General features: G+C 50.3%; 1 protein-coding gene across 1 annotated transcript in view; it reads left to right on the top strand.

The window, feature by feature from the left end:
• The first annotated feature begins 482 nt into the window (after positions 1 to 482).
• The window catches only part of HGFAC (HGF activator), a 751326-nt gene continuing 730142 nt past the window's right edge, over positions 483 to 21666 (top strand). The window contains exon 1 of the mRNA XM_078678540.1: positions 483 to 800. Coding sequence (XP_078534666.1) covers positions 735 to 800 — 66 coding nt within the window. The 5' untranslated portion in view covers positions 483 to 734. The remainder of the gene's footprint in view (positions 801 to 21666) is intronic.

Raw genomic sequence — 21666 nt, 5'->3', positions numbered from 1 at the left:
AGTAAACTACGTTATTTTTGGAGCAATGTGAGGCACACTAAATATGAACACAAAAGCTTTACTTCAGTAACGATTGACGTTACAAATTAGAAATTACTGTCCCTCTTTGCGCTATAGACAGACTTTCGCAAAGTACCCACCCCCTCACCAACATATGCGGCTGGAAAAACACCAGGCTTAAAGAAAAAGCAAACTAGGTTTAATGTAGCAGGTATAATAGTTCCCTGCGCTATTAATAGAGCCATTACAGATGTTTGTGCGTTTATTAAATGTAGAAAATATTTGTGGACGTTTCCTGTGTGTGTCCCAAACGTGAAACTTTCTGAGGGGTCAGTACATGGTCATTGTGAATAAAAAGCGTGGCTTATCTTGTCCTGTTGGCTTGGCACACATTCAACTGGAGGAAGAACAATAAACAGGAAACAAAGGGTTGTGAGAACGTGCTTGTGGCCTGCGCTTTGAAAGCAGGCTCGGGCCGAGGTTCTTGGCCAATGCCCTTCACGCGGATGGAACTAGCGCCCCAGTCCCTCACCCCAAACTATTAATAATTAACCTCGTGGGTGCTCGTTATTAACTGGGCATCTGTAGAAAACATTGGGAAAACAGCAAAACCACTGCAAGGCGGGCCTCGCGGACTCCGGGCCCCTTGCGAAAGACAACGTTTGAACTGGAAACCTTCGTGTCAGCTCAGCAGATCTGAGCAGTTCAGTCCAGAATCCCGGCGCTCTCGCGGCATGGGGGCCCCTCTGATCCTCGCGCTGGCCCTCGCCTCGTGCTGCAGCCCTGTCCAGGCTCCGACGGTAAGATGTCGTGCTTCCCTTCTTCTGGAACTGTGGTTTTAGTTTTTGCGTGTGTCATAGTTGCCGAGTTTTTAGATTGACTTTGCGTGACTTTACATGGTTCCTGTGACATTCTACTACCAAAATGTGAGCCTCGAACTGAGTGCATCATTCTTAAGGGGAAAACGTCTCAAGAAAGTGAGGCTGAACACAAAGAAAGACGCGTCACTTCTGACTGAGAGAAAACTGCATTTTGAATAAAGCAGAGATTTGCTTGCTCTGGCCGCCACAGGGGGTGCGTGACCTGGACTGAGGAGGGCTTCTGGTTTGAGATGGGCTGGCCGGTTGCTAGGAGCTGAGCCTGTGTTGATGTGCTCTCTCCCTGTCGAGCCTGAAGCCCTTGCTACAGTGACCTGTGGCAGGTGAGGGGCTGGCTGCCCTGTGGGCCCACACTAGAGTACTGGAAGACTCACAAGGCCTTAAAGATCTGCATGGACGATGGCTGAACACTAGGCCTGGGCGAAATGTAAATAACGCCGGCGTGATCTGTGTAATTTCGGGAATTTTGCATTACACTACTTATGGGAAATTCTCCAAAAAATCATGCCATTGCGCCACTTTTCGTGAGTATGCGCCATTCTGCTTTAAAATATAGGGGCAGATTTACAAGCCCCTTCCGCCACTTTTGCGTCACTTTTAACATGGAAAAAGTGGCGAAAGGGGCGTGTAAATCTGCCCCTTAGTGTGAATGCATGTATAAGTTCACTGTGAAAGCACAGGAACAACAGGACGTGAGGTGCTGGCTTCCTGGAGCTCTTGTTTAAATGCGTCCTCGCACCAAAAACTGACTCGAGATGCATTTTTCACTAAAATATAGGAGTAAAATAACGATTTTGGAAGAAGAAACAAAGTGCAGCTTTGCCTGTATTATGAAGCTACATTGAAACTTACAATGAAGTTCGTGTACGGAGTTAAAGTGTTACACTTTTGTGAATATCCACACACTACACAGGTACTACTTCCTTGAGTAGGAGCACGCACTTGAGACTTGGGATAAATGCACTAATTTTGCAGAGTTGGTACTCACATCTAAGCATTTAAAAATCCTGTGTTAGGCAATTGGGGTTGACATTGTGTGCGCTCTGTTTCCACTCTCGCGCACTAATCACACCTGTGAAAAGGTTTTTCAATACTTGTCACAACCTGCCTTCACCTGTTCCTGCTTGCTCTGGCCCACCAGGGCATGCCTTCAGAGGTTCGTGTGAACCGATGCAACGTTAGTAGCAGCTCAGCACACAATACTGCCATCAGAAGTTAAATGCTGATTAATGAACAGAGATTGTGGTTTGCTGATGTGGAAGACATGAACATATGACTCCACACAGACCCCCTTCATTCAGAGTGGGCGGCCAGTTTCATGTGGTGACCCTTCAAAACAAGTCTTAATCAGCATTACAGTGTTTCACTTCTCTCGTTGCATTTTTGACACCTCTCGAGTTATTTTAAAGCTTCATGTTCATAAAAAACCAACTCTCAGTCGGTACTCTTAGAGCTAATGCAGATTGCAGACACATAAACCCTCGCGGATGACCTTGACTTGACCATGACTATTGGACAGAATCACAGAATCGTTTGCGTGTTTGTTTTCATCGACGCTGGTCAGGTGCATGCGGCCTCGAGGCTGCAACTGGCATTTGTTCACAAGGCGGGATTCAGCTCACCCCTGGCTTGCTGCGTTTCTTTCATCACTACAGCGCTGCCCGCAGCGCCTCGAAGCGCTGCTAGGAGTTTAGGGATGCGAGACTAATGCATTGTAGTGCAGTGATGTGGCACGAGCACTGAAATTCCCTAGTCTAATTCCTGATAAGTGGGACTTGGCAAGACTGGTTTGTATCGATTGTGTTCCTGTGATTGTGATGGCCTGGGGTGGTCAGGGTCGAACTGAGACAGAAAGTCGGCCCAGACATTAACATTGAAGAGGAGGCTTTCTTTCTTGCTTGGAGAACCCTACCTGGACGCACATCTCGCCACACGCAGCCTCTGCCCCTGGGTCCAGGAACGCTGTAGGTCTCGCCGCTATTACCAACTCACGGCGGCTGGAGACTACAGCTCCCAGTGGGCTTTGCGTGTACTTCCGGTTCCCGCAGCCAGCGCGCCCGGAGGCGCTACAAAGGTGGGCCAGCCCCTCGGTGGAGCGGGAGGCTTTCTTTCTTGCTTGGAGAACCCTACCTGGACGCACATCTCACCACACGCAGCCTCTGCCCCTGGGTCCAGGAACGCTGTAGGTCTCGCCGCTATTACCAACTCACGGCGGCTGGAGACTACAGCTCCCAGTGGGCTTTGCGTGTACTTCCGGTTCCCGCAGCCAGCGCGCCCGGAGGCGCTACAAAGGTGGGCCAGCCCCTCGGTGGAGCGGGAGGCTTTCTTTCTTGCTTGGAGAACCCTACCTGGACGCACATCTCACCACACGCAGCCTCTGCCCCTGGGTCCAGGAACGCTGTAGGTCTCGCCGCTATTACCAACTCACGGCGGCTGGAGACTACAGCTCCCAGTGGGCTTTGCGTGTACTTCCGGTTCCCGCAGCCAGCGCGCCCGGAGGCGCTACAAAGGTGGGCCAGCCCCTCGGTGGAGCGGGAGGCTTTCTTTCTTGCTTGGAGAACCCTACCTGGACGCACATCTCACCACACGCAGCCTCTGCCCCTGGGTCCAGGAACGCTGTAGGTCTCGCCGCTATTACCAACTCACGGCGGCTGGAGACTACAGCTCCCAGTGGGTTTTGCGTGTACTTCCGGTTCCCGCAGCCAGCGCGCCCGGAGGCGCTACAAAGGCGGGCCAACCCCTCCGCGTCGCGGGACGCGCGCGGGCAGCGCCGGGCGGAGCCCGGGCAGAGGGCGGGCCGTCTGTGGCCGTCAGGGGCTGACAGAGGCTGGGCTGGGCCCCGTCCCTTTCCTCTTACCAACCACGACGACTCACGCTTGGTGCCTGTTCCCCTTCTGTTGCTCAAACCATGTCTACACGCTCTGGTAAGCCTCTCAGGGGTGAGGTCGAAAGGGGATCTAATGCCGCGAGCCCTGTGATAGGGTCAATGGACCGTTTCATTACCAGGGTAGCGGCGGTGATTGAAAAGGAGATCGCCATCTCTGAGCGGCGTCTATCTGAAGTATACCTCCCCGCAAGACGTTCATCATTGGGGGCAGACGCCCAGTCGCTCACACCAGCCATTACCCGGGTTCAAGTAGGTACCCCCCCTAGTATGGTCAGTGCTCCCTCAGAACCCCTCCATCTGACTGGTATTGAGCAAAATATAGATAGGTTGGAATCTCAGGCCGCTCTTCTTCCTATAGTCACAATGGAAGATGATGGCCCTAGTAATTGTTCCGTATCACTACCACCTATTCCGTCAAGTGATGTCACTAGAGACCCCGAGTCCCCAAATTCCCCTGCACCTACCACAGTTGTACCAGATGGAAAGCTAGTTGGGGCTTCACCTATTATCGTGACTCCTGATACTAGGCAGGAGTTTCCCCTCGTAGGTAAAAAATCGCGCAAACGTAAGAAGGGTAAGCTAGTGAGACAGGCCGCCCTCTACCAAAGAGTAAGGAAGTCTCCTGTACCAAACACAAGTATTACAAGGGGTGCCCCTATGCTGAATGAAACCGACACAGAAGGGGATGTACTGATTTCTCCAAAGGGCCCTCACACAACTAAGGTCTCAAAGCGAGCTGACTTGGTAGCGGTCGAAAATATTCTGGAGAAGGTATATACCCTCTTGAAACCGTTACTAACTCAAGTGAAGGGTCTAGGGGAGAGGATTGACAAACTAGAGCAGTCAACTCTGGATGGGTTACACTCACTCAAAACAACAATCAAACAAGCTACTAGAGTGACTGTAAATAAGGATGTGGGTGTAAAAGGGAATGATCTATCAGCGCAGAAAGGCCCTAAGCCCCCAACAACCCAAAATAAAGCTGCTCCTAATAATCTAGTAATCCCAACTCCCAAATCTCCTCCCCATCTGAAACCAGGTCCAAGCCACAAGGGACTCCCAACAAATAAAGAGCCTGAGAAAAATAAGCCAAAATCTCTTTCTCAAAAACAGCAACAGACAACTGAGGGTAATAAGGAAGTCCAACAAAAATTAGAAGGTAGCAGTAAACCCAGCGGCCCAACGACTAGGAAAGCCCCCAGGCCTGCAACACAATGTTCTGCCCCAACAATCTCCCCACAGGCCCCCAGTATCCCCCCACGACGGATCCCCCCAATTAATCTCCCACCAGACTGTCAACCATTTGTTGCAGTCATGGTTAATGTGCCTCCCCTAAAGGATGGCCAGTTGGAAAACCATCAATCACTCAAGAACAAGTGTATACACTGGCTGAAGGCAAATAAACCAATCCCCCCGGGTATGGACGGCATTATTTTAAGTGTCCGTAGAGTGGGATGGGTAGGGCAAGGGAAAAAAATGCTGGAGGGAGACTGTGTAATTATAAACTTCCAAGATTACAGAGTGGTGCCATCCATTTGTACTCCTATTAAAAACATGGGGGCCCCGGGGGTTAAATTGGTAGACCTCTCGTATTTTTACCCTAGGCATCTTGTTAGCCCAAATGGAGGAAGTGAAAGTTCTCTTAATTCGGGCCAAAACTGGGCCGGGGTTGTAGGAGGCGATAGGGAGAAACAAATGTGGGCAATTGGCCCCTGCTGACTGGAATCAGTGAGGAGAGCAGAACAAGTAGAAGCACCACCCACCCAAATAAACCTTGTAAGTGGAATGGGAGACCCTATAACAACTCCACAAGATCCCTGCTCTCCTCGGTTATATAGGGGGAGCCCTATGGATAGGGGCTTTCAAGCGCCCAGCGACCATCCAGCTGTGACGGACCTAGTCTTTAAGGTTTTCAGCTGGAACATCGCAGGGATTGCTGGAAAACTGGCCCTCCCAGACTTTACTGCATGGGTTGATAAGCACTCCTTGTGCCTTTTCCAGGAAACCTGGAGCTTGATACCGGTCCATAGGGTGGGTTTTTCCTCATACTCCTCTCCTGCGCGGGTCTCGGAATCCGGGAGAGGCCGCCCAGCGGGCGGCCTTCTTATTTGGGTCGCGGCTTCTTTAAACTGTAGAGTAGTGGACTATCCCACAGGTTCCCCGGACATACAAAATATTACCCTTATAGACCAAAGGGGAAGAATTGTTCTAAACATCTTTAATGTGTATGCTCGGGGTACAAAGGGTGGGAGAAAGTCTCCTGTGATAGCTCTTCTCGAGACCCTGTTAAACAACACCCCCCATAAGACCCGCACCCTGGTTGTAGGTGATATGAACTGCACGTTCGAGCCTTTGGGCTCGGATGTTTCCCTCGACCAGGATGAGGAGGATGCCAGGTGGGGGATCCCGGCTCTGGACATCGCACCGATTAAAAGGTGGACAGAAGTGGCGCTCCAAATATACTCCCTTACTCTTGAATTTAATTTAAGGGCAGCGAATGGGAGGACTTCCTTGGATAGGGGGGGTGCACATACCTACAACAGACCAGGGCACACCTCTAGGCTGGATTATGCCCTAATAGACGTGTGCTTATGGCCTTATGTGAAGGACATGCAGGTGGTCCCTTCGACAGAAAGCGATCACAACCCTCTCTCCCTAGAAATGGAACATTGGTGGCAACCCCTAAGGAAGGCCAACTTTAAAGAGGCACTCGTACCACTAGATGAATCTGAAGTCTCCCCATGTGGTAGAAGAATTAAATGGGCGAAACTGGTCCTATCCGAGGCGAAGGTTGGGGAAATTCAATCCCATCTAAACCGCGCGGTAATATCTCTGGAATCCTCGCTAGAAGGGGTGGGTAAAGTGAGTGGGTTATTTCTCTCTCTGATTGAAGCCCTAACTAATGTGTTTACCCTGTACTCTAAAAAGCCGGGCAATACAGGAACTAAAAAATCTGTTGAGGGGTGGTATACCCAAGCCTGCAGGACCCATAAGGCAAAGCTAGTTGAGGCAGTTAAATCTAAATCCCAAAGTGTGATCCAGGAGGCTAGGAAGGCTTACAAAAAGACCCTTAGTTTGGCTAGAAGGGAGTGGGAAGAAAAATACTGGGAGGACCTACTCCAGGCTAGCAAAATTAGGGATTCAGGGGTGTTTTGGAATCTTATAAGGAAACGGACCAAATCCGATGCAGCCATGAGACCCTGCAGCATCCCGCCTCAAAGTTGGGCAAAACACTTTGGGTCTTTATACCTCCCACCAGACGGGGAACTGTCTGTGGGGATGGATCTCACACTAGCAATCGAACCTCATGCCTATGACCTTTTCACTCCCTTAGAGATTGAGGGGGTTATAGGCTGGGTGGCACCACGCAAGGCACCGGGCCCGGATGGCCTTCCGGGTGATTTGATGAGGGCTTACCCAATGGAATGGGGAAGGATCATAGCAGCTCTCCTAAATGATATTATGAGGGGAGGAGTAGTACCAGAATCCTGGAAAGGGGCGGTGGTTGTCCCCATTTATAAAAAAGGGTGCAGGGAAACCCCGGGAAACTATCGCCCAATAAGTCTGATAGACTCCACCCAAAAGATAGCTGGCAAAGCTATCCTTGGTAGGATCCTCCATTGGGTGGAGGAGAATAAAATCCTATCAGACTTTCAGGCAGGTTTCCGGGCTGGTATGGGGACTATAGAGCAGGTGTTTAGGTTGTCCCTCTTGGGGTGGAAGGTGGTGGAACTGGGCAAGGGCAGTCTTTATTTAGCCTTTATAGACTTGAAGACTGCCTTTGATCTAGTTCCCCGGGAAGAGCTCTGGAGGGTCCTTTGTGAGTTGGGGCTACCACCTTACATCTTGTCCCTTCTTATAAGCCTTCATGCCCACACTTTTGCACAGGTCCGCTGGGGTAATAACGGAGAGCTCACGGAAAAAATACCAGTGTCTAGGGGCGTAAGACAGGGTTGCGTCCTGGCACCCACCCTATTCTCGTTATATCTGAATGGGGTGGTAAAACACCTTCAACAAGAACCAGCTGACGCCCCCTGTCTTGGAGGTGTCCGCATCCCAACCCTGCTTTTTGCGGACGACACGCTCCTGATTTCGAAGACCCCACAAGGACTACAGAAACTTCTAACACGATTCCAGGAGTTCTGTGTTGCAAAAGGGCTAACAATAAATGTGGACAAAACCAAATACCTAGTTGTTAACCCACCTAAAAAATTGGGCCGCCCACCTACACTCAACTCTATTCCCCTGGAGAAAGTAGCCGAATTCGACTACCTTGGCATTCGGATTACGGACAGGATGACTTGGGCAAACCACATTGAAAAAATGGTCCTTAACCACAGGAGAGTAGGAGGAGCTCTCATGAGGGAATACAGGGCCTCAACTAGGAGATCACTTACCCCAGTACTTGACATCTACAAGGCCAAAGTAGCGACATCAGCCTTGTATGGGGCAGAACTGTGGGGTCACTGCCGTCTGGATGCCCTAGTTACTGCTGAGAGCAAGCTATTAAAATCCTTCATCGCTCTCCCTCTGAGCACACCGTCAGTACCTGTGAGGATGGACACGGGATGTAAAAACATTAAAGATCAGGCCCAGCTTCGCCCGCTCCTGTTGTGGACACGGATCTGGAGGTGCGAAGAATTAAAATCCTATGCTGATGCCCTGAGAGACATAATGAGCCAGGGGGGTTGGGCCAAGATAAAATGAAATGAAATGAAATGAAATGAAATGAAAAAGAAACTTATAAAGCGCTCTGTGGCCAAGCGGCTTCCTGGCGCTGAGGAACACATCGGTATCTACCTAACATGTGCGGGAAGGGTTTAGTCCGGGAAAGCCTGAAGAAAGAAAAAAGTTTTGAGGGCTTTCCGGAAATGAGAAAAAATGGGAATGGAGCGGATAGAGAGAGGAAGAGAGTTCCAGATCTGCGGAGCACGCACAGAGAAGCGGGTGCCCCCTGTGCGGGACTTACGGTAGCGGGGAACGTGGAGGAGAGAAAGGGAGGAGGAACGGAGGGTGCGGGGAGGGGCGTGAGAGGAGATCAAAGAGTTGATAAAGAAAGGAGCAGACCGAGCCTGCGCCCGAAAGGCCAGGCAGGCAAGTTTAAACAGAGGCCTAAACTGGACAGGGAGCCAGTGTAGGGTTTTAAGGGCGGGAGTAATGTGGGAGAACTTCGGAAGACAGAGGACAAGACGGGCCGCCTGGTTTTGGATGGCCTGGAGGCGACGGGTCTCGTAGGCAGGAATGCCTACATACAGGCCATTGCCGTAATCCAGGCGAGATGTAATAAGGGCAGTGATGATGACTTTAAGGGCATCAACAGAAAAAAAACGGGAAATCTTACGAATGAGGCGGAGGGAAAGAAAGCAAGAGGATACAACAGAGCTAATGTGAGCATGCATCGAAAGATCATTGCTGACCTTGATGCCCAAGGTGCGAACAGAGGGAACCGGGGAAGGTGGAGGACCAAAAGAAAGGGGCCAATGGACTGGGGACCAAGGGTTAGAAGGACCACCAGTGAGGACAAGCTCTGTCTTGTCAGGGTTGAGCTTCAAATGATTGAAGCTCATCCACTGAGAGATAAAGACAAGAGTCGACCTGAACTTAGGAAGAGAATGAGTGGGGGAAGATAGATCAAAGACGAGCTGGAGGTCGTCAGCGTAGTTATACACCGAGACCCCCAGCTCAAGGAGCGATAAAATGAGGGGGCGGATATAGAGGTTGAAGAGAAGAGGGGAAAGAGAAGAGCCTTGGGGTACCCCACAGGTGACCGGAAGAGGAGGAGCAGAGAAGGGGGAGAGGTGGACTGCCTGTGATCGTCCCTGCAAAAAGGACGCGATCCAAGAGAGGGCAACGCCCTGGATGCCCGCTGCGCTGACACGGTCGAGAAGAATAGCATGATCGACCGTGTCAAACGCAGCGGACAGATCCAAAAGGACCAAGGCCTGAGGAAGGTTGCCATCGGCCTTGGCCTTCAGTTCGTCAAGGACCGCAAGGACCACTCCCTCAGTGGAGTGGCCCGGTCGAAAGCCAGCCTGGTGGGAGGCCAAGATGTTATTCTCCTCGATGTAGGATGAGAGACAGGATGTTACATGGCTCTCAAGAATCTTCCCTAGATAGGGGAGGAGGGAGATCGGCCTAAAATTCGATGGAAGGGAGGGATCCAGGCCAGCTTTCTTCAGGATGGGAAGCACAATGGCAGACTTAAAGAAAGAGGGGACGGAACCCAGAGCCAGACAAGAGTTAAGGAAAGTTAGGGGGGGGGTAGGACAACTAGTGAATAAAGTTCTAAGGATGCGAGCGGGTGCACAGTCCACCGGAGAGCCGGACTTGACCTTAGCAAGGAGGCCGAGAAAAAGCTCAGAAGAAATGGGTGTGAAATAATCAAAAACAGGGGCAGAGAGAGGGAAGTGATCCGGTTGATCGGGGTGAGGCACAATCGGAATGTTGGCCTTAATGGTGGATATTTTGTTGATGAAATAAGTGTTCAACGAGTGGCAGAGGGATTGCGAAGGAGCAGGGGAAAGACCCGCACGGTCAGAAGTGGCAAGGCTACGGACCAGAGAAAAGATCTCGCGAGTTTTATTAGCTGAGAGGGCAACACGGTCGGAGAAGTATTTGGATTTGGCCGCTAGGATGGCTGATTTATACTTGTTGAGAAGAGCCCTATATTTCAGGCGGAGAGTGGGGCAATAGGTGCGGCGCCAGCGACGTTCCGACCGTCTAAGCTCAAGCTTCAGGGATCTGAGGTCATTGGAGAACCACTTGTGGGCGTCGTGAAGACGGGCCGATCTAATCTTTTTAAGGGGAGCGGCCTGATCACAAGCCGAGGAAAGCCAAGCGTGAATGGCATCCGCCTGGTTTTCCACGGAAAGGTCGGTCAGGGCGGGTGCCGATAAAGATAGGGAGGAGGAGAGATCATTGAGATCAGCCTTGTTCCAGCACCGAGCCCAGATGTTCTTGGGCAGGGTAGCTTTCTCGGGCTGAACTAAGGGGATGGAGAAGGAGATCAAACAATGATCGGACCAGCCGCAGGGGGAGATAGAAGACACCAGGGGATTGCAACGAAGAGACCAGATCTGGTCAAGGATATGACCATGGGTTAAAGGACACCAAAAAGCTGTTGGAGAATATAGGACTAGGGGATTGTTGGTCATCCCGCTCAGCCCCTCCAAAAGAAGTTGTCAAGGCGCTTTTTTGGAAATGGACTGCTGAGCGTCTAATCTCTAGCCCAAATCACTGCAGGTCCACTGCCACCTTTTTACAAATTAAAGACACTGTGGCCATCGAACCTTATTTGGACTTGATTACTCTCCCCTTTGACCGTGCTCTTTACTTTAAATTTAGAGTTGGTTCCCTCCCGTTAGGTGCCCTGGTATCGAAATGGTCAACAGCGGATCGCACTTCTCCCAACTGTGCATGTTGCCCGAGTAAGATTGAGTCTATTGTGCACGTTTTATTTGAATGCCCGGATTATGCAAGGCCTAGGAGCTCTTGGCTGAAACCACTCTGCCGTAACATGGGCACACGCAGTCATTTAGTAGCCTTGCGTATCCTAAGCACGGACACTTCCCCCCCCATAGTCTGTGGAATAGCTAAATTTTTAAAGCAGTTTTGGCATATTCGATGTAAGAGATTGTCAGTAGCTGTTTAATTCTTGTTTTAGCTAATTTATTAACGGACTTTATATCCTTTTATCACTCTTAAACATTCTAATATCTCTTACTGACTTCTTATGGCATAAACTTTTTTGTATACTGTATTGATTGTATTATGTATGTGCTTATAAGATATCTCTGCGTATCGAATAAAAGCTTATGACTGACTGACATTGAAGAGGCCTCATTTGCCAATCAATTAATCAATCAATCAATCAATCAAATAGCTAAAAAAAAGTGTCCTACATTTGCAAACCGGGGCAATTTTGAACCTGTAAAGACGCCCCTGTCTTTCCGAGAGCCACTGATCAGGAGTTAGACTAACGCACTGCAGGTTCAGGTGTTTTCCAAGGTATGACAGACTGCATACATTTGTGCTTATTGCAGACAACGTTCATAACAATATTGGGGAAATCAACTTTACAACCGTCCCACCAGCCCATTTTGTTACGTACATCAGATTGTTTACTCTTCCAGTTTGTATGAACACCGAGAGCCTATTATGTCACAATTTTTCCCTTCACATCTACATTTAAATCTCTTTGTCCCATGTAAAGTTGTCTATTGCCCTAGCATACCTGGTCCGTGGCATATAAAAATGCTAAATAAATAAATAGACACCGACCTCTTACTTGCAATTACATTGACATGCCCGTGGGAACACACACCCTCACATGAGTTGTATTAACATAGTGCTGAAAGATCTCTACCTGAGTGCCCTAAGAAGTGTCATCTTGGTCTGTAGTTTTATCTACACACCTGTTCATTTCCCTCCAAGACCCCAAAAGATCTTCCATTCCTAATTTTGTATACCAGTGACTACTCGCTCATATGTTTGCATCAATGGTGAAACACAGGACTGCATTCAGTCACTAGCTATAAGTCTTCTAGCCATTCAATAGTGTATACGTTTTCTCCTTAGATATGTGTGTGTAGACCATAAATGCATTGTTTTTTTGTACGGTTTCATCATATTCCCACTGCCTTTCGTAAGTTTATAGCTTGGGTACATTTCGTGCAAACAAAAAAGTGCATAATGTAGCCTTAAAGCCCCCTGCTGAGGGCTTTACCAGTTGTCAAAGGCCCGAGTGGCGGCTCTTCCGCTATGGCGGAGGAGCTTCACACTACTGCTTTCAAGCAGTGTGAGAAGCAAAAACATAAAACGATAATAACTTTTAGTAATTATCATTTTATGTGTTTTCTGCTGCTTTGCATGCGGGCGGGTGGTCGGGGCTGCTCTGCGAGCAGGGCATTAGAAGAGTGGTTTTCCCACTCCTAAGTGCGCAGTGACTGTTTGGTCAGCCTTCTTGGGCCGCCCAAACCAGTCATCCGCACTTTTCTCTTCTCCATGCAGGCTGCATTGCAGCCTGCATCGAGAACATGCCCACCCCTCCAGCCCCTGGCTGAGTACCGTGTCACCATGCTCAGACCAATTCAAATGCTGCATTGCAGCGTTGTGATTGGATTAGGGGAGGGAGCCTGGCTGGCTGCTTCCTGTTCCTGTGTCGTAAGCAGGAGACCAGGAGCAGAGACGGGACCAGGTGGTGGCAAGGTAAGTGATTTTTTTTCCTCCCTTCCCTCCGCAATTGTGCTCTGCCACGCGTCCCACCGCGCATGCCCCACTCCCACCCGCGAGCCATGCCGGCCACGACTGAAAGGCCCTCAATTCAAGTTATAGGCCCGAGTAGCAGGAAGGGGCCTATAAAAAGGGAGAGGGCCTTTCACAGATTGTATAGCCTAAGGCACAAGGGCTATAAGGCTATTAGAACATTTCACCTACTGGGGGCAGAATGTGCTAAACTTAAAAGTGAGAAACACTTTTATTTTTACAACATTTTTGAAGATTTTTCAATGTGAAAAATATATTTCGACACTGTACATATTACTTTTGTACAAAAAATCCTACACAAAGAACAAAATTACAAAAAATTATTATCAAGTTCAGTCATTCTCACCATTTTCGCCAACCCACTCATTACACAATCATACCTCTCAAACTCAGATACAGTGGCGAAATATATTTTTCACATTGAAAAATCTTCAAAAATGTTGTAAAAATAAGTGTTGAAAAATAAAAGCTATTGATGAGCTTTAACCCCTTCGCTGCTAGGCCTTTTCCCCTCCTGTGCTAAGCCTTTTTTTGGCGATTTGGGGTAGTGCGCGCTTAGGCCCCTGTAACTTTTTGACCACATAAGGTAACCACGTCAAATTTGCGTCCTTTTCTTCCAACATCATGTGGATTCTAAAGGTGCCCAGGGTTTGTGGATTCCCTTGGAGGAGTCCCAGAAATTAAGTAAAATACACTGAAATTTTAGTTTTTTTCAGAAAAATGGGAAAAACGGGCTGCAAATGAAAGCCTCTGGGTTTATCCCTGCAAATGTTATCAAAAAAGGGTTTGTGGGGCTGAAATCTCAATTTTCTCAGATTTTAGGGAAGGACAGTCTTTTGTCAGAGAACCAACATTTTTCACACAGTTTTGGCATTTTTCTGGGACATAGCCTATTTTTGCTATTTTTAGAGCTTTCAACCTCCTTCCAGTTAATGGTAGAAATGAGTTTGAAAGCAATAATGGATCCTGGAAAGCTATACATTTTCGAAAAGTAGACAAAATTCTAAATTCAGAAAGGGGTCATTTGTCTAAATCCATGAAGGTTTCTTTATAGAAACTAACAGTTAAATGTTGGAATAATTGAAAATTAGTTGAAAAAAACAGCGTTCCAGGGGGGCGTGGCTAGCAGCCAAGCATGGCGGCAGCATAACGTAGGAGCTCCTGAGGGCACTGTGGCCTACCATCGATCCGACACACAAATCCGGTAAACAACCCACCTGAAGCGGCTGCGACGGGGACTGGGTCCGAAGCGGTAGATCCTGATCCGCTTTTGAGGACGAACGGCCGCTGCAATCTACACCGGCATCGTCCGACGCGGTTGGGCCAGCACTGGAGAAGGAAGCACCGGGCTAAAGTAAGCCTCCGGCCCCGGCGGAAGTGAGACCAAGCCGGCATACTGGTGGAAACGACCCCCGGTGGCCGGCCGGCACCTCCAACCCACCCGCACCAGACACCAGACGTCAGCCGGACTGTCGGAACCAGGCGCTGCGGCCCTGGGAAGCAGCGGACGCTGAGCCTGCCGGTGAGTGCCCCGTCTGGAAGGAGGGGGTGTAGCCTCTTGGAGGCGGGCGGGAAGAAACGCCTCAGAAGACTGCAACGGAAACCTTGGGGTGACGCCGAGCGGCTGACTAAAATACTCGGTACCGGACATTTCAATAGAAGCCACCGGCCCCCCCCCTGAGATTGTCAGACACCGAGGACAGGGGCCCAGCCTACGGAGGGAGACGGCGAGTGCCCCCGGGGGACTATCCAGCGCGCACTCAGGGGGGCAAGCTGGAACGGCAGAACAGCACTGCTCAGAGCTGCGGAGACGGGTGTATCGGCAGAGCCGGAGAGCTAGAGGGCGACCAGGAGAGCTACGACTTTTCTTCACAAAAGGACACTAATGAAAGGAGCAAAGGGGGACTGCAAATCTACCCAACCAGTACAACGGACCTAAACTACAAAGCTAAATACAAAAACAAAAAAAAAAGGGAAAACACAAATAAAAACTTTAATAATATACGATCAATGAAAAGTGAAACGGTGCTCTTTCCACGTCCATTATAAGGCCACAGTAGCGCCCGGGACTAGGGATTGGTACTACTGGCACCCCGCTGAGTCCCTGAACAGTCAGACAACACGCGTCCAGTACGTGACACGTAGCGACACACTCGAGCCGGGAGGTCACGCCAACAAGCACGCCACTCACCTGGGCCAAATCTTGGTATTCAGACCGGACATTGCACGCTCCAGAGACGGAGGGATTGAAGTGGCGTAAAAGTGCACAGGCTTCCGGCGGCAGCTCGAAATATAATATCATCAAGCTGCAACGGAGCGACGAAGGGGCTGATCACAGTGAGACTCGGACGGAGGGGCTCCTCCATCCACGCGACCACACTTTGCTCCACGGCACCCAACCCCGGACACAGCCTCCTCCGTCGTCCAGACACGGGAGGTTCGAGACCACGTCTTGTGGACCTCCCGACATGACGGGGAAAACAAACAGGAGTGGCTCAACGCAGGCCAAGCTAGACAATTTCGCCTACAACCAACATGCCAGATCTCAGCCCGGCGGACGGACCTCTGCCGGGACCTCTCAGGAGGCGGAAGAAACCGCAAAGGTAACGTTGGAGGACATCATGAGAACGCTGTCGGATGTCAAAACCACGGTTGGATCTATCTCGACTGAAGTCACACTACTGCGAGCGGACTTTCAAAAAATGTCAGAAAGAGTGTCCCAGGTCGAGGTGGTGACGAAGTCCCTAGTGGAGGATACATCGGAGCTACAAACGGCCATGGAACGGATGGAGAAGGTCACCAGGCTGCTGCAGGACAAGCTGGACGACCAAGAAGGACGCTCGCGAAGAAATAATGTGCGAATCCTTGGCCTTCCAGAGACGGAGGGTAAGGGAGCCATGGACCTCTACGTTGAGGATCTCATCAAGACCAAATTACAACCGAAGGGGCTCTCCCACTTCTTCTCTGTGGAGAGGGCACACAGAGTCCCAGGCGGAATGCCCAAAACTGGTGCTGCTCCAAGGCCTGTGCTGGCGAGACTCTTTAATTTCAGGGACAGGGATGCCATCCTGCAGGCTGCGAGAGTCTCCCCCCCAGTCAAGATACAAAACGCTACCTTGGCCTTCTTCCCAGACTACACGGCAGAGGTGGCCAGACGCCGCAAATCGTTCACGGAGGTTAAGAAAACGCTGAGAGACAGGGAACTCCCATACTCCATGTTATTCCCGGCCAAACTGAGGGTGGTCGCCGAGGGTAAGACTTGGTTTTTCGACAATCCGGAAGTGGCCCGGGACTGGCTCGACGGTTGGCGACGGAATGGACGACAACGTCGCACAAGCAAGGAACAGCCCGACCACCGGAGCAGCAGCCAGCGGACTGCACAGATGGCTTCCTCGCCGCGTCGGGACGGCACGGATGGAACTGATTTTGAGGCGACGCAGGACCTCTTTGACTCGGGACAGCAGGCCCCGGTTTAATGACTTTCTATAGCGGAACAAGACAAGCGGACACGTAATGGACCTGGGTACCGAAGCAGCTGAGTAAGGTGGGCACAGTTGGTGCCTGTAAGGAACTCATCGACCCCACGAGGAAGTAAGATAGTTGGGGAGGGACTAAAGCACTCTGCGAAGTTGGGGTCCCGGGCGGGGGTTTGTCCGGGGAGCAGGGGAGCAGGGAGGGGGGAAAGAGTTACAGTTATGTTATTCTTGTTCTGGTTTTTGTTGCTAGCCATCGCTCGAATTACACACTACACCATCTCCCACAGTGGAACCGCACGCTTACACTCTAGCCACGCCCGTCAGGTCTGCATTGCCATACATGCCGCATTAAGCAATCCATCAACCCACCGGTCCCATGGCCCATTCGCCACACGTGCCGCCCGCGCGGACTGACCCCGAGACAGTAGCTGTGCCTCCTCTGCGTCTCTTAACCTGGAACGTCAGGGGCCTAGGGGACAAAATAAAGCGGGGATTGGTGCTGCAAGCCATAAAACGCCAGGGCCCAGATTTAGTCCTCCTCCAGGAGACACATATGGCAGGGACGACATGTAAAGCACTTGATAGGCGGGGCTATGAAATGGCAACGCATGCAGAATTCACCACCGGTTCGAGGGGAACAGGCATACTAATAAGAAAACATTCACCCTTTCTCATCACTCACCGCGTGACGGACGACCAGGGTCGTTTCGCCGCTATACACGGCCAATGGGAGGGACGACCGCTGAATGTTGTCTCTGTCTACATACCCCCGGCGCTTCACTCCGTGGCTCTGCCTGTCCTAGGTAAATTCCTCCTGGATCTGCCGGAGGGAGATACAATTATAGGGGGGGACATGAATGCCATAGTGGACCCAACGGTGGACACTATGCCCACTAGGAACACTCCCAGAGGGAACACAGCATTACCTGACTTTCTAGAAGCCCTAGGCATTACAGATTTGTGGCGCCACTTACACCCCAAGGCGACTCAATACACTTACTACTCGGCGGTACATAACAGTCTATCTAGAATAGACTACTTCCTGTTCCTGGGGACAGGGATGGGATCGGTGGACAAGCTTGATATTCTGCCCAGAGGAATATCTGACCACTCACCACTCATTTTATCGCTCACCACCGGGGGCAAAAAACGCGCTAGAATCTTCCCCCTATTTCCGGCCTACCTGCAAATCCCTAAGATCCGGAAACAACTCAAATTGGCGACAACACGCTACTTTGAGGAAAACACGGGAACGGTGGCTTCACCATCGGTCTTGTGGGAAGCGTACAAGACGGTCCTCAGGGGCGCAGCGATAGCTTCAATAGCGGGACACAAGCGGGACTCCCGGAGAGAACTCGCGGAGAAAGAACTGTTACTGCAGGACGCTAACGCCGCCCATATGGCGGACCCCACCCCGGCCACAACACATACATTGCAACTACAACAGCAGCTATATCAGAATCACCTCAAACTGACGGTTCAGGGCTACATCACAGCCACTGCGCATAGAATCTACGATGTGGGCGACAAAGCAGGTAAAATGCTGGCATGGTTAGATAAACGAAGGGGGGGACAAAGGGGCATCCAAACGCTCCACACGACTGATGGCCGAGTACTGACACACCCGGAGGACATTGTTCACACTTTAGCTACTCACTTTCAGGACATATACACCCCGAAACATGTCATCACCGCCCCAATGGCATCGGAATCACTGCATACAATTGGCGTCCCCACTATTTCCCAAGAGGCCCGGCTGGGGCTAGAGGCAGACCCGACGGAAGAGGAAATACAATTATCAATCCAGGCATTGCAAGCAGGCAAAGCGCTGGGCCCTAATGGGCTACCCGTGGAGTGGTACAAATCCATGGCATCGGAGCTTAGCAAACCATTATTAGACATGTTTAAGGAGAGTAAAGACAGGGCGATACTACCGCTTGACCAGCGCATGGCGACGATCGTAACCATTCCCAAACCCGGTAAACCACAGACAGACTGTGCCTCTTACCACCCGATTTCGCTGCTTAATGTGGAGGCGAAGGTCCTGGCCAAGATTCTTGCCACTCGACTGATGCCACACCTACAGACCCTGATCCACCCTTACCAGTCGGGCTTCATGCCTAATAGAAGTACAGCGTTGAACTTGAGGAGGGTTCATGGCGTCCTGGCCCGGGCGCACCTCCTCACGGAGGAGGCGGTCATCATCTCGCTTGACGCTAAGATGGCCTTCGACCTGGTGGAGTGGGAATACCTCTTCGAGGTTCTCGCACGTATGGGCTTTGGGCCGAACTTCTTAGCCTGGATAAGACTCCTGTACACACAACCGATGGCGCAGGTGATAGCAAACGGCCACACTTCGCCACCGTTCCCACTGGGCAGAGGAACCAGACAGGGGTGCCCTTTGTCACCGTTGCTGTTTGCATTGGTACTTGAACCCCTGGCTATCCTGCTTCGAGAGACGCCCCTGTTTCGGGGCATTAAATGGGAAGACGGTGGGGAGGACAAGGTATCGTTATATGCAGACGACATGCTGGTCTATATGGTGGACCCTGACGCCGGGATCCCGGCCCTGTTGGAACTTTGTAATACGCACGGGAGGTCCTCGGGCTATACTTTGAATTGGTCGAAATCAGTGATATATCCGCTGACAGGCCTGGCACCGCACCTGCCAGCAGACTGCCCCTTAATGACGTCGTTGTCCTCCTTTAAATACCTGGGCATAGTGGTCACGCGGGATGCTACAGCCTTCTTTCACTACAACTTGAAACCGCCTCTGGAACGCCTACGTGCGGATGTGAAACACTGGACCGCGTTGCCACTGACCCTCCTGGGGAGAGCAGCCTTATATAAAATGATGGCACTGCCCAGGTTCCTGTATGTATTTGAAAACACACCTTACCTTGTCCCGCCACGGTATTTTCGGCAAATTACGGAGTTGGTCTCCAACCTGCTCTGGAACGCTGGCCCGGCTCGTATAGCATATGACAAGCTGGTGAAAAGCTGGTATGAAGGGGGCATAGCACTACCCAACATACAGCTCTATTATTGGGCTGCTCAGCTTAAAGTGATTAACCAATGGATCCATGCCCCGAGAACCGACCCGGCTTACCTTGCGGACTGGTCCCAACTAGGGACAGACTGTATGCTCTCGGTGCTCTATAATAGACACCAGCTGGGGCGCCTAACAGGCCCAACACGACACACAGCAACATTATGGCACATTGCACAGGCACGACTGGGGTGGAAAGGGACGATAACGAAACTGACACCGTTATGGGACACGAAGGCACTGGGATCCCTGAGGATATGCAAAGGGTTTACACAGTGGGACCTCATAGGCATCTCCACGGTTGGGGATATGTGGGACGGGGACACGGTGGTATCGTTTCCACAACTACAGCACCTATACGGACTTAGGTCAACAGAGACGTATAGATATGTCCAAATCAGGCATGCACTGCTACAGGCGATCCCGGCGGGCACGACCCTACCGGAATCACACCCCTGGAAGATAGACTGCTCACTGATTTCATGCAACACAAGGCGACCTCTCTTACCTACAAAAAGATCATAAACAACCTAGCTGACCCCACACAAAAACTAAAAGAAAAATGGGAGGGGGAGGTAGGAGAAATGGATGAAACAGAATGGAACCAGGCGTTGGCCTCCCCAAGGGAAGTTGGAATTTCGACGAAATTCAGACTGGTGCAGCTCAAGATCCTACACCGCATTTATTATACCAGAACACTGCTTCACAAAATACACAGAGCTCCACACCCCTTCTGCCTGCGGGGATGCGGAGAGGTAGGCACATTATTTCATACATTATGGGACTGCACGCACATACAGGAATACTGGAGGCGGGTGCTACGTACCATCTCTCAAGCTCTTAAAAGCACTATTCTGCCTGACCCACGCAAATGTCTCCTAAATGTTTGGGAACCCAACGACTTGGGTAGGTACGGGAGGCTATGGGCTACGCTGGCTATGGCAGTGGCTAAGCGAGACATCGCGCAGAAATGGGGGGCTCCAGATCTACCCACGGCGAGTAGGTGGGCGAACAATATGGACACACTGATGGTGACAGAGAGGGGGGTCTATCTCCTCCGAGCCTCCCCCCGGAAGTGGAACAAGGTTTGGATGGCATGGAATGTATATCGCGGGGACATCTGCGACCCGCTTCCGGAGGGAGAGGATCTAGACTCAGAAGGGGAAGATGAGTGAGGATGCGACTGGGGATGAGCGAAGCTGGGGGCAGGCCACGGGATTGCATTGCTGTATAGGGAGTGAATAGAGCGGGTTAATGCAACGGACCTGACTGCGGACAAAAGGGGATGATAAAGTGTAAGTTCTGATGGCATACGTTGGGGGGGGGGTTGTTCGAGAAATGTTATACTGAATAGGAAAACAAGCTAGATACAGTCAATAGGGCGATAATTAATGTTACTCAAATGGTATGGTTAATGACAAACTGTATAGGCAAGCATGTGCCGCGAACACTGTTTAATGCAATTGTAAAGGAATCTTCTGCAACGCAATATGTACTACGAGAAATTTTACTGTTTAAATGCGACTCCATATAAGAACCGACCAAGCAATCATACCAAAGGAAAATACATCAAAAGATAAAAACGTACCACGAAATGTAATGTTGTACCACAGTACATGTCTAAATTGCCTATTGATCAATAAAGAGTTTAAAAAAAAAAACTGCGTTTTGTCTCAACGTTTTCACCTATAACTTCTTGTAATTTTGACAGCTCTTTGAAAGCAATATACCGTTACATCCGCTTGACCGTCCTGGTTGTGGGGATATATAGGACTTGTAGTTTCACCAAGAACCCGACGAACCCAGAGCCAAAAACAGAGCAGCAACTTGCAATGGTATTTTATTATTTACTGGGTATAGAGCACTTATTCTTGGAAAATGTATACATGGAAAAATCGTTATGAAAGACACCTATGTATTTCTGAATTGGGTACAAAGTATAGAGTTTAGAAACAGTATATATTTGCACATTTTCAAAATTGGGAACACTCATACTAGCATGAGAATTATTGGTCATTTTTCAAAAAGATATTTTTTTTACACAATGTCTTTCACTGGGAAGGGAGAAATGCATGAAAACTCAATAGGTAATAACAGTTGATTTACAAATCT

Source organism: Lissotriton helveticus, chromosome 2_2 (genome assembly GCF_964261635.1).
Source record: "Lissotriton helveticus chromosome 2_2, aLisHel1.1, whole genome shotgun sequence".
In the NCBI taxonomy this organism is placed as follows: domain Eukaryota; kingdom Metazoa; phylum Chordata; class Amphibia; order Caudata; family Salamandridae; genus Lissotriton; species Lissotriton helveticus.
This window is presented reverse-complemented; position numbering and strand designations above follow the sequence as displayed.